Source organism: Carettochelys insculpta, chromosome 13, assembly GCF_033958435.1.
Source record: "Carettochelys insculpta isolate YL-2023 chromosome 13, ASM3395843v1, whole genome shotgun sequence".
NCBI classification, from domain to species: Eukaryota; Metazoa; Chordata; order Testudines; family Carettochelyidae; genus Carettochelys; species Carettochelys insculpta.
Window position 1 is genome coordinate 13,536,730 of NC_134149.1, and position 12,276 is coordinate 13,549,005.

The 12,276-nt window shown below is 46.3% G+C and overlaps 1 protein-coding gene across 1 annotated transcript; it reads left to right on the forward strand.

Annotated features, from left to right (window-relative positions):
* Positions 1-2,661: 2,661 nt before the first annotated feature.
* PGRMC1 (progesterone receptor membrane component 1) lies at positions 2,662-12,276 on the forward strand. The gene is made up of 3 exons (XM_075007912.1): positions 2,662-3,149; positions 5,885-6,040; positions 9,009-12,276. Exons 1-3 carry the CDS (start codon positions 2,846-2,848, stop codon positions 9,119-9,121), a joined length of 573 nt encoding a protein of 190 aa, XP_074864013.1. The 5' UTR covers positions 2,662-2,845; the 3' UTR covers positions 9,122-12,276.

Sequence of the window (12,276 nt, forward strand, 5' to 3'; positions counted from 1 at the left end):
GTTACATATGAAAGCAGGTATAGTTGGGTTTTCTTTAGTAAATAGTATATAGATTATTCATTTTGCAAGGAGGTCCTGCACTGCGGACAGAAGAATCCCAAGAATTGTTACAAGCTGGGGACTGACTGGCAAAGTAGCACTGCAACAGAAAAGGACCTGGGGATTACAGTGGATGACAGGCTGGATATGAGTCCACAGTGTGCCCTTGTAGCTGAGAAGGCTAATGGCTCACTGGGAAGCCTTAGGAGGAGCATTTCCAGCAGATCTAGAGAAGTTACTATTCCCTTTTATTTGGCACTGGAGAGGTTACAGCTGGAGTATTACATCTAGTTCTAGGCCCTGCAGTATAGAAAGGATGTTGATACATTGGAGACAGTCCAGCGGAGGGCAACCAAAATGATTAGGGGTCTGGAGCATATGACCTATGAGGAGAGGCTGAGGGATTTGGGCTTATTTAGTTTGCAGAACAGAAGCATGGGAGGCAATTTGCTAGCAGACTTCAAATTCGTGAAGGGGGTGGTTCTAAAGAGGATGGAGAGAGGCTATTCTCAGTAGTGAGAGGTGGCAGAACAAGGCACAATGGTCTCAAGTCACACTGGGAGATGTTTAGGTTAGATACTAGGAGGTGTTCACTGGAATGTGTTACCTGGAGAGGTGGTGGCATCTCCATCCTTAGAGGGTTTTTAAGTCCCAGCTAGACAAAGTCCTGGCTGGGGTGATTTACTTCGGGCTGATCTGCTTTGGGCAGGAGGCTGGACTTAATGACCTCCTAAGGTCTCTTCCAGACCTAGGATTCTGTGATTCTATGAGATGATCAAAAATGCACTTATTCAGGTTTAAACCAGTGGAAAAGAGCTCCTACCTGATTAAGTTAGTAAGAAATATATAGCAAGAATGTCTGATTCTTATAACAGATTAAGTCTGGAGTTTCATGATGGGTAATAACAAAACAGTTCATGCTGCACTTGCGGATATGCTCTGTCACATCACAGTTCTGTATTTCAGCATCCGGCATTCTGTATGTGTGCTTTTGTGCCTTTTTTCTTCACCAAAAACAAAGAATAAGCAGATCTTTTATATCATTTTGTAAGGCAATTACAGTTTACTGCCTACTATATCATATTACAGGGCTCTCTGATAAAACCCTCCTTGTGATGGGTTATGGTTAAAGACTAAGGGGATGTTCTAAAATACAACAACCTATGCACCAAGCATGAGTGTACTCGTAATACCATCTAGTGTTAATATTTGGCATTGTAACCAAAAAATGCCTTTAGGCCTAGTCCCAGCCCTCCTCCTTGCTTCTTAAGAGCAGAATTTAACCTCAACATTTAAAGTGATCCCTTTCTAAGAGATGATATGATGTGAAGTTACTGGTGGTGGTAACACTAAATGTACAGTAAAGTGCAACAGTGTTTTGAACTATCCTCAGATATGAAAGTTCCTTTGATTGTGTATATAGTTAATAGGACATTTTACAATTTGGGACATGCCTCATGTTTTAATTAGGATGCTAAAATAAAAGGGGTGAGACTTCTTGAATGCATTCAGTGGATTGTTTGTCCTTTGCAAGAGGCAGGAATATTGGGGGGGAGCAGAAAGGAGGAGGTGGAATGAAGAAATTAGCAATAAAATGGATCTGTGACTGAAGGACAGTCAAATGGAATAACAATAAAAATGAATAAATATAATTTTATAATAAAGATTGTAATCCCTGATCCTGCAAACACGGATGTGCACGCCTGACTATTGAAATGCTCAATAACAACTGTGTGTCTGGCATTCCCTGAGGGTTTGGCTTTGTAACCTTTAATATAGCTTTTGTGCATGTAATTATTGCTTTTATGGCAATAACCCCTCGAGCCCCAACCAGGGCCCAAGCTCCACTGCACTATACAAACACCAAGTAAAAGGACTGTCCATGTCCCAAAATAGTCACGAGCCCAGTACAAGATAAAACAATTGATTATGGAACAGGGTGACCGGATAGCAGCTGTGAAAAACAAGGTGGGAGGAGGCTAGGTGCCTACATAGGAAAAAGCCCAAATATCAGGACTATCCCTATATAATTGGTACATCTTATCACCCTCCTACGGACCAGCCCCATCCTTTCTTCACTCCAGCCTTGCAGCCCATGGTGGGGGCAGAAGGGGCTGACAAAGCAAACAAGAATCAGCATTTCTCAGTAAGGTGTCATCAGCCACCAACTAAGGCAACCACCCTATGCCATAGGCTCCCTTCCACCCCTGCTGTGTCCCGACACCGGGCAAGAGGACCTGGGCATTACCTGGGGACAAGCCCCAGGCGCAGGGTCGCCTCCCTTTCCTCACCACGCCACTCTCCCGGCCTGGGAGGCGCAGCGTCTGTCTGTGGAGTGCGGGAAGGAGCGGAGGTGGCTCCCGCTGTCTCCGCCCCACCCGGCCCTTAGCCCCGGGTAACCCTGTCCCTCCCCTCCGTAGAAGGGCTGGGGCGGCCACCAACGCCTGGGGCTGGGGCGGCGCTGCCTGAACATGGGCCACGCCCAGAACCGTATGTGCCCATGGGCTGCAGGCTGTCCCCCCGCCCCGGCTTAGCAATTGTCCAGGCCCTTCTGCCGCGCCCTTGGGCGCCAGCCAGGCTGCCCCGGGTCGCATTTCGCTTGCTCGGGGCTGCGGGCGGCGGGGTGCACCGGGGCCCGCTGCGACTCCCGCCCAGGCGCGGCGCAGCACGTGGCAGCGCGCCCCCCAGCGTGAAGCCGCAGCCAGGTCCCGCCCCAGGCTGGGCGGCCCCTGCCGGCCGCTCCTCCCACCCCGGCTGGCCGCTCCCGGGCGGACGGACTAGCTAACGGCGCAGCCAGGCGAGCCCCATGGCCCAGGAGGACGAGGCGGCGGCGGCGGAGGGCGGCGGGCTCCTGTTGGAGATCCTGGGCTCGCCGCTCAACCTGAGCCTGCTGGGCCTCTGCCTCTTCCTCCTCTACCAGATCCTGCGGGGCGAGCGGCCCCCGCGCCTGCCCGAGGACGCCGAGCCGCCGCCGCCGCCCAAGCTCAAGCGCCGCGACTTCACCCTGGCGCAGCTGCGGCCCTACGACGGCGTGCAGGACCCGCGGATCCTCATGGCCATCAACGGCAAAGTCTTCGACGTGAGCCGCGCCAGGAAGTTCTACGGGCCCGGTGAGGGGAGGCTGTGGGGAGCAGTGGGGGGGGGATCGGGGTGCAGTGAGGGCCTGGAGGTGCTGGGGTGCTGTAGTGCAGAGAGGGGTGCAGTGGGAGGTGCTGGGGAGCAGTGGGGTGGTACCGGGGTGTAGTGAGGGCGTGGAGGTGCTGGGGTGCAGAGGGAGGGGAGGATGTGGGGAACAGTTTGGGGGACTGGGGTGCAGTGGGGGTCTGAAGGTGCCAGGGTGCTGCAGTGCAGAGAGGGTGCCGGGGGAGGTGGTGGGGAGTAGTGTGGTGGTACTGGGGTTTAGTGAGGGTGTGGAGGTGCAGAGGGAGGGGAGGCTGTGGGGAACAGTTTGGGGGACTGGGGTGCAGTGGGGGTCTGAAGGTGCCAGGGTGCTGCAGTGCAGAGAGGGTGCCGGGGGAGGTGAGAGGAGGCGGTGGGGAGCAGTGTGAGGGACGAGTGCAGTGAGGTCTGGGAGGAGATATTGGGGTGCTGTAGTGCAGAGAAGGGCACAGCGGGAGGTGCTGGGTCTAATGTGGGCGTAGCTCTGGGGGGTATTGTGTGGGGCATGGGGTTCAGTGAAGATGGGGGAAATGCTAGAGTGCTGCGGGGGGCGATGAGGGAAGGTTCTGGGGTGTGGTGTGGGTGAGATGGGGGTGCTGGAGTGCAGAGTGAGGAGAGGGGTGCAGTGGGCCTGATGGGAGGCTCTGGGGAGCATTGTGGAGGAGAGGGAGCTGGAGAGAATCAGAGGAGTTGTTGGGGTGCTGCAGTATGGGGAAAAGGGAGGTGCAGAGGTGTAGTTTGAACGGAGGCTCAGTGGGGCAACCGCGGGCACATGTGGGAGGTATTGGGGAGCAGTGTGGGGGAGGGGGTGCAGTGAGGACCAGGGGAATAATGTGGGGAAGAGGACTCGGGGGAGGTGCAGAGAAGCTGAGAGGAAGCTCTGGGGAGCAGTGTGGGGTACAGGAGTGCAGTGAGGATGAGGGAAGGTGCTGGGGTGCAGTGTGGGCAGAGGGCTACAGTGGGGGGGTGAATTGGGGTGCAATATGGGGGAGAGGACTAGCAAGAGATGCTGGAACAGAGCGAGGGACAGATCTTGTAGCCAGCGCCAGTGCTGGCGCTCTCTCTCACAGTATGTCCCGTTTCCCTGGCAGAGCTCTCCAACCCTTTCTGCCTCCAGCTGCTCTTTGTTTGCTGTTTCCTTGTGTAACCGGCCAATCCTGTCTGTAGAGACGATTATTCTGGGGGCACTGAAGTGCGGGAGCTGGGGACTGGCTGGCCGGCCGGCCCATCTGTCCTCTGTCTGCTGTTTAGAAGCCCAGCATAGCCCAGCGTCTCACCCAACTCCCAGGGGCTGGTTGCAGAATAAGACAGTGATTTGGTTTGTGTTCAACTTCTGTGGGTGTAGTTGGATAGGTTACACAATTCTCGGTAGAGCACAGGCCACACCTAACAAGGCAAGGTTAGGAGGATGGGGGTGGGAGCCGGAGACACAAGGTAAAAGGCAGTAGTGGTCTTTAAGGGGGAAGGTATCTCATCCTAGGGCTTTAAACTAGTATTGTCTGGTGGAGTTCAGGCAGCTGTCCATTTAAAATTGTATTCTCTGCATAGCACAAAGCTTAGAGCAGGGTGTGAGTTATAGAAAAGTCAGGCAATATACATAACTGATTTGGATGTGTATCAGCAGTGAGTTTTTAAAAAAATCTGCACTTGGGTTTCATCTCAGCAGTGTTTCTTGTAAGGTAGGTGATTGGATGGCCACCCAGAAGAGAGTCAGGTGCTACCCAGCTGATTAGCACAGCACCCACAGCCAGCAGCATGTGTTTCTACTGGGGTGCACATCTGCTCATGCCTTGGTCCACATAACAAAATTTATTCTGCACATGCATGTTAAAAATCAGAAGGAACCCCGCATCTCAGAACTGGAAAGGCCGCGTACCATGTCTAATGTTGTCATGAAACTGGGTCTCTCTAGGAAGGAAAGTATTTCTAGAAAGGGTTTTTCTCCCCTGTGCAGGCTGGCACTGCTGCTAGAGTAACCAGATTCTGGTGTTTCAGTTCTCTTAGGAGGCCTGAAGTGTACCATTGGAACGTGTGGTATCCCGATATTCTGTTACTTCTGTACAGATGAAATGCTCTGCTTACTCCTGCACAGAAGTTAATGATTGCTGATGTTTACCAGCTGTCCCTCATGATAAGATACCTTTGATCCACTGTGAATTGCTGGCATGGGTCCTGTCTCCATGAAATGTGTATTTAAATGCATTTTAGGTACATTTTATCTTTACTAGGCACTTGCTTCCAGCCTGACCACTGTTCTTGGAGTCATGTCATTTCAAGAGTCCCCTCCATATTTCAGGCCAGATTGTCCACCTTTCAGGTTCGTCCCTCTTGGGTCATCTCTCTAAGCCAGAAGGATTTGTAAGAAAGCCATATTCTTGCCTTGCACTCCATCTCCTCAGACTTCTGAATCCTTCCTCTTCTCTTCCCACATAACTGACTCCTGTTTGCTGTCTTCACAGGTGCCACCCATATGTCTCATGTCTTGTTTTTTTGTGCAAGTATTGGAAAAGATCTAGCTTAATATTACAAACTCGGACACTTTTTACAATATAACTCCTACTTCAGGAGTTAGGGGGATTTCTACATAAGATTCAAATCAGGGGATCGGTGTGTCATTTGGTTCTTGGTATGTGGTCCTTAAAGAAACAGCATTGTAATAATTATCTCAACATTTTTTATTTTAAAGAGGGCCCATATGGAATTTTTGCTGGAAGGGATGCATCCAGAGGTCTTGCTACATTCTGTCTGGACAAGGAGGCTTTAAAGGATGAATATGATGACCTGTCTGATCTCAACGCTACACAGCAAGAGACCCTGAAAGATTGGGAATCGCAGTTCACTTGTAAGCCATTTCAAATCACAAGCAGTGCGGAAGCTATTTTCTGTATGCAATGGTAGAAGACATTAATAGGTAGAGCTCTGTGTGGATACAAAATTAGTATCCCCATCTGCAAAAGTGATCCTCATCTGTGGATAGAAAGTGGATCTCTGCATATTTGCGGTGCTCTATCAATAGGACACATCAACTTAAGTATCAAATGCCTAAAAGACAAGGTGGGTGAGGATAATATTGTGTATTACACACACTTCTGATGGAGAAAGAAAAGCACTTTTGAAGAGGGCTTATGTGGCCAGAGCTGAAGAAGAGCTCTGTGTAAGTCCAAAAGCTTCTCTCTCACCAACAGAAGAGATTCTCATCTATCTTGCCTCTCTAATATCCTGGAACCAACACAGCCAACAAGCTTCTATCTGAAAATATTGTGTCCTTTATGGTTAAAACACCTAAGCTTATTAAACCTGAAAGATTAGAAGGAAAAAAAATGTCAGTTTCCCCTTTTGCACGGTATCTTTTAGTTTGGCTTTGTGGGGTGGTTTTTTTTTTGTTTTTTTTTTTTACAAAGCAAGAGAAGACTAAACCACTTTTTCAAAAAGCAAGCTATGGATGTAAAATTACAAACATTTGGCAAGGGATGAAGCTGCTTTTAACTTTTTAATTAACTTGATTGCATGTAGAGAGTTTTCCTGTAAAGCAGTTAAGTTTTTAGTTGGCATTGTATGGGAGCATTCTTGTTTTATAACATTCTGCAGGATTAAGGAAGCTTACTTCTGGAAAACTGGAGGTTTTCCACTTGGTACTAGTTTCTGTTATTTATGGTCTTTGAGCATGAAAGCTTATGCTGCAATAAATCTGTTAGTCTGTAAGGTGCCATAGATTGTCTTATTGTTTTTGTGGATACAAACTAATACAACTACCTCTCTGGTACTTGCAAAACTAAGGTTCAGTGAAGTAAAATTTTCAGAAGCTTGCAATGCATTTTCAAAAATGGCTTAAGCACTTTTGCATACTGAGTAAAATTAATACATTCCCTATATGTCAAATTAACTATGCAGAATTATTCAGGAATGGCAGCTCCAGAATTAGGGAAGATGGGCTGCTTTATGCTCACGTGTGGCAGCTTTGCCAACAAAACTATTTTAAATCTGTTATTCCTTTTCTGGTCTATTCAGGCTTGGACATAAATATTACAATCTTCTAAAAAATCTGGGCAATACAATCATTGCTCTTTCTCCTGTTTTGTTTTGCAGCTCTTAGCATTAAAGGTTTCCAGTGTAAATATGGCAACTGCAGTTGCTCTGTGGTCCAGGTTTTGCTCAGTGTCTTTAAAAAATATTGAAGCTTCATAGTTTGGAAACTGTTCAGCTAGCTTCTTTATACCCAGGAGTTTGGTTTAATTTTTATAATGATTCTCTATAGTTGGGGTGGGGGCCCTTATTTCTGTAAGAGCCCATTGACCCACAGAAGAATCAGTTGGGAACCACATAAAAGCCACCCCCCTTTCCCCTCTGACTTACGTCACCTGTAGTTGGAGCCAGATTAACTCTTCTGTGGACCCAGGGCTATTAAATTTTGTGGGGTCCTCTAGGTTCCAAAGTATCCCAGAAATGAGGGGATCAGCATGACGGAGGGGGCTGTGGGTTGGGGCAGAAGGTAGGTGCGAGTTCTGGGAGGTGGGGCTGGGGATGAGGCATTTGAGGTACAAGAGGGGGCTCCAGGCTGGAGCCAAGGGTTTGGATGGAGTATGGGAGGGGGCTCAGGACAGGAGGTGGGATGGATGGGTCTGGGTGGGAATTAGGGTGCTGAAGTGGATTCAGGGCCAAGACAGGGAATGTAGCGTGACAGTCTTGAAGGGAGTTGGGGTCTCTAAGGTACAGGATGGGGTTTAGGGCTAGTGGGGTGCTGGACACTTGCCTGGGACAGCTCCCTAAGGGGCAGGAGAAAGCAGGTGGGAGGTTTGCACTTTTGACAGTTTGGAGATCCTTCTGCAGAGGCCTCCCTTAGCCTGGGGTGACCTAAAGTCCCTTTCTTTATCCAGCCCTGCCTGCAGTGGGAACCGGCGTGAGGTTCCAGTGTTTGCGATCCAGCCCTGTATAGGTGCTGACGCTCAGGATTTCTGACTTGTTTCATGGAGACTTGCCAGGGGCTGGATCAAATTAAGCAGGGGGCTGTCTGTCCTTTCACAGCTGTGATTTCGGACATGCTCATGGCTAGCATGGTCGTTGCTTAATGTAGTATTTGTATATTATTCTGGTGCAGTCAAACTGGGGTCAGACATAGACAAGACATTTTCACCATGGTCAGCTTGTGAAGTCAGTAACTTGCATATGTTCCTGTTGTATCTATATGGTGTTTCTGTGGAGCACTGTAAAGAGCATGGAGGAAAACAGAGTCCTTTTAAAAGAAATTCAGGTTAAACCTCTCTAGTGCAGCAATATCTGTGATCCAGCACGATTTTTAGTTAGCCAGATGTCCACTTATCATGGGATCAAGTTGGCCATTGTCCCAGAAAGTTTGTTTACAGCTAGCAGTCCTGGTTCTCGGTGTCCTGTGCTGTTATTTAGCTCTTAACTTCTTCTAAATGTCTTCTAAGAGCCCAGTAAGCCATGGAGGTGTTGATAATATTTCCTCCACTCACTTTCAGAGTGGTGATTTTACTGTGGTACTTGGAACTTGAGGTCAAGAAACTGAGAATGTTGTGGGTATCAAAAGTGTCAGCTGATACCTTCACATTATTAACTCACTCCTGATTTGGCAATAGGGGAAACTGTACTGTTTGAATTTAGCACAAAAATACCACGTGTTAATGACAGTAATAGTTTGGCAAAAGATGTTTTTGTCAGTGTTCAAAACAAATGTTGAATTGTTGAGTCTTGATTTTGATAACACACTGTTAACCTGCCTCTAGAAAAATATTGGGTTGCGTAAGGTAGAAGAATGATCTGTATTCTATGCTTTTTTTCTCCATTTGCAGTTAAGTATCACTATGTTGGCAAACTGCTGAAGGAAGGAGAGGAACCCACTGTATACTCAGATGAAGAAGAAGAGGAGGAAAAAGAGGATGCTAAAGATAAAAAGAGAGACTAGCAAATGCAGTGAGGAACAATCTTTTTGTATCGTAAGGGACCATTTGTAATATTCCAGTTGTTTTGCAACTTCAGTAATCGTTAGAAAAGGTACAGACTTGCTGTGAACCAGATTGCTTTTAAATTGTTCTTAATCTAAATTTTCTAGTAACATAAGATTAAACCTTTTCCATAAAAACTGCATGACCTGAACATTCTGTAGGACAAAAAGCACCACCATACTTCAAAAGTGAACTGCAACTTGGAACTAAGAAGTTATTACTCTATTTTCTTCTACCACAGAACAGATTGAAATTCAAAAAAAGCTTCTTTCTTTAATGGCTGAGGCCCTAATCCTGCAAACACCTATGCATAAGAACAACGAGAAGTCCTGTGCCACCTTATAGACTCACAGATTTTTTTTGAGTATGAGCTTCCATGGGCAAAGACCCGCTTTGTCAGCTTCAAAAGTTTGTGCTCAAAAATATCTTAGTCTATAAGGTGCCACAGGACTTCTAGTTTGTTTTTGTTTTTGTTGTTGTTTTTGCAGATACAGGCTAACACGACTACTCCTCTGGTACTTATGCACAGGAGTAACTTTAATATGCAAGTAGTTACACTACGCTGAATGCAGTGGAACTGCTGGCGTGATCTGGGTTTAGATTATAATTTTAATCAGGCAGGGACCAGAAAGCATCAAACATCTGTGGTGCTATATAAATAACTTAATGGCAGATAAAAGTGACCTTTTTAAAAGATTTCCCAGAAGCGTATAGGTGAAAGGCTGAATATGATTGCTTTTTAAAAATGCTTTCTTGTTCAGACAGGCTATGTCATGTTAGATACTCATGTTATCATTCAAGGACTAATGAACATCTAGACTAATTCCCAACCTGGGTAGACCTATAGGTGCTAGCATGCTAAAAATAGCAGTGCAGCCCCCATGGCTGAGGCTAGACATCCATGTAAAACCCTATCATAGATTCTAGGTGTGTACTGAAGCAGCTAGCCTCAGTTGCCATGGCAACCATGTTATTTTTTTTAGCATGCTAGCTTGATCAGAGCTGTCCTGTGTGTGTCAGTCTGGCAGGGAATTACACCTCCCCGTAGCAGCAAAGACATACCCCTGTGTACTCGCACCACATAAGTCATAACCGGATTTTGTTGTTTACTTCTAAAGCATATCTGAAACATTACAAAAGTTGTGTTGTTGATTCTGAGGGACATGACTCAGCTAGGACTAGTGTTCATGTTCTTTTCCTCTTAGTAAACTATTCTAGGGATTGATCCCAAAAATTTAATCCAGGTGAAATGTAGTGGCGTGGCTAAGGCGGCTATTGATTCTTAGGCTAGGCTGCACACCAGACTAGTCACATGTACTCTTCTTGGTGTAGTTTTACTGGCAAACATTCTAGTGTAGAGCAAAAGAGTGCTGTAGCACCATGGTTCACACCAGTTTCTTGAACAAAGTAAGTTTTATTCCAGCGAAAGCACTTACTGCAGATACAATTGCATCTACGCTAATGCATTGGCTAGTATGGAAATGTAATTTGAAAAAACCCATGGCCCCTCTGAATGGACATTACTATACCAGCTAGTGTAGAACTGGCCCTAGAATTATTTTTAGCTTGCTACTGTCTCTCGTAACTTACATCCAGGCTTTTTAGCAGGTTCCTTCTGAGTAACCAGGTCACATACCAAAAGGGAAAATGGAGATCTTTGCCCAGTGAGGAGGGTCATGCTGTTAGGACAAGGAAGAAATATTTCAGATTGTTCATGAAAATTTAGTTAATGACCCACTGATCCCTCATGAAGCACATTCCTTGTCAAAACATTTTTGCTTGAATTTAGTGCATACTCTGTAGTGCTCCATCATTCCCTCTCTGTCAGCTCCTGCTGTTTTGGATTTAGTTAAGCAAGTCAGTGCAGGTCCCTTGATTTTTTTTTTTTTTAAACTTGCTTTGCTTCTTTGTCAAACAGACCCTGAGTTCATTGGCCATCACGACATGTTTCAGGTTATCTATTCACTTAGGCCTCTGTGGCAAGAGAGGCACTTCCCGCCCCCACCTCAGGGTCTTTTTAACAGTTTTTATCTCGTCTGGCTTTAAACCAGATTGTATGTGAGTTTGCAATAGGCTGACCTTGCCCACTTGTCTGCAGAGTGTATGTGTGTTAAATATTTTAAAGCAAAAGTAGTGTTTTAATTCTTCATTTGTACCATGGTAAAAGGTGGGTAAGTGGGTTCTGTACCTAGTCCAGTAACCTTTCAAGACAACATTGCAAATCTACATATAGGCACATTCCTGCGTTGAAAGGTTAATAGTGATCTAGTGGCTGAAATGCAGGCCTAGACAGAATTGCTCTGTAAGCTTAGTCAAGTCACTTTAATTCCCTGTGCTGTGGTTTCTCCATTGGTGAAAGGAGGATAGCCCTGTCATAAGGGTTTGAGCCTTGCTTCATTCATGTAAATTGCTTAGAGATCCTCCAGTGGAAAGCGCTGTAGAAGGGCAGAGTATTATGTAGCTTCTTAGCAGTTTTCTTTGTGGCATCCATGGGCTTTTATGTTTTTTACCATGAGCAGGCAGACCTGTGGTGCTGCTACTGTGTACATTTGAATGAAAACAGGCTCTGTGGGAATGCAAACGTCTTGCAAAATCCTTTGTTGCTGATGATCCTATGTGCTAGTGCAGCCTAATTTTGTGTAAAACTTGGGACACTTCAGGCAGAGGAGCAGACAGGGTGTAGCTATTTATACCAAACAGAAAGGGAAACAGTCCCTAAATCAGGCAAAATTGTACTTAATCGAATGTGCACCCTGAGGTCCAGTGGCTTTTGTACATACAGACTGGTGCAATGTGTAAAAGTACCTGACATGGTGTATGTTCAGAATGACTGGTCTCAGCCCATACACTAAGAACCACTTTGGCTTGCTTTTTTTTTTTTTTTTAGTAATACTAGGCCTTAAAACAAAGAGTGCAGTTGTTTGCACAGGTAGCTTGCTAACATGTTATTGTATGAACCACCTCAGGTGGGGCTAGACTAATGTAAAACTAATTGTGCTTTGTGTTGCTTTTAAAGCCATTTATATTAATTGCAGATTACTTTTAATGGTTTTTACCTCAAATCAGAAAAGTGCTTTTACTTGTTACAGGCAGACAATAAAATCCTTCCATAGTG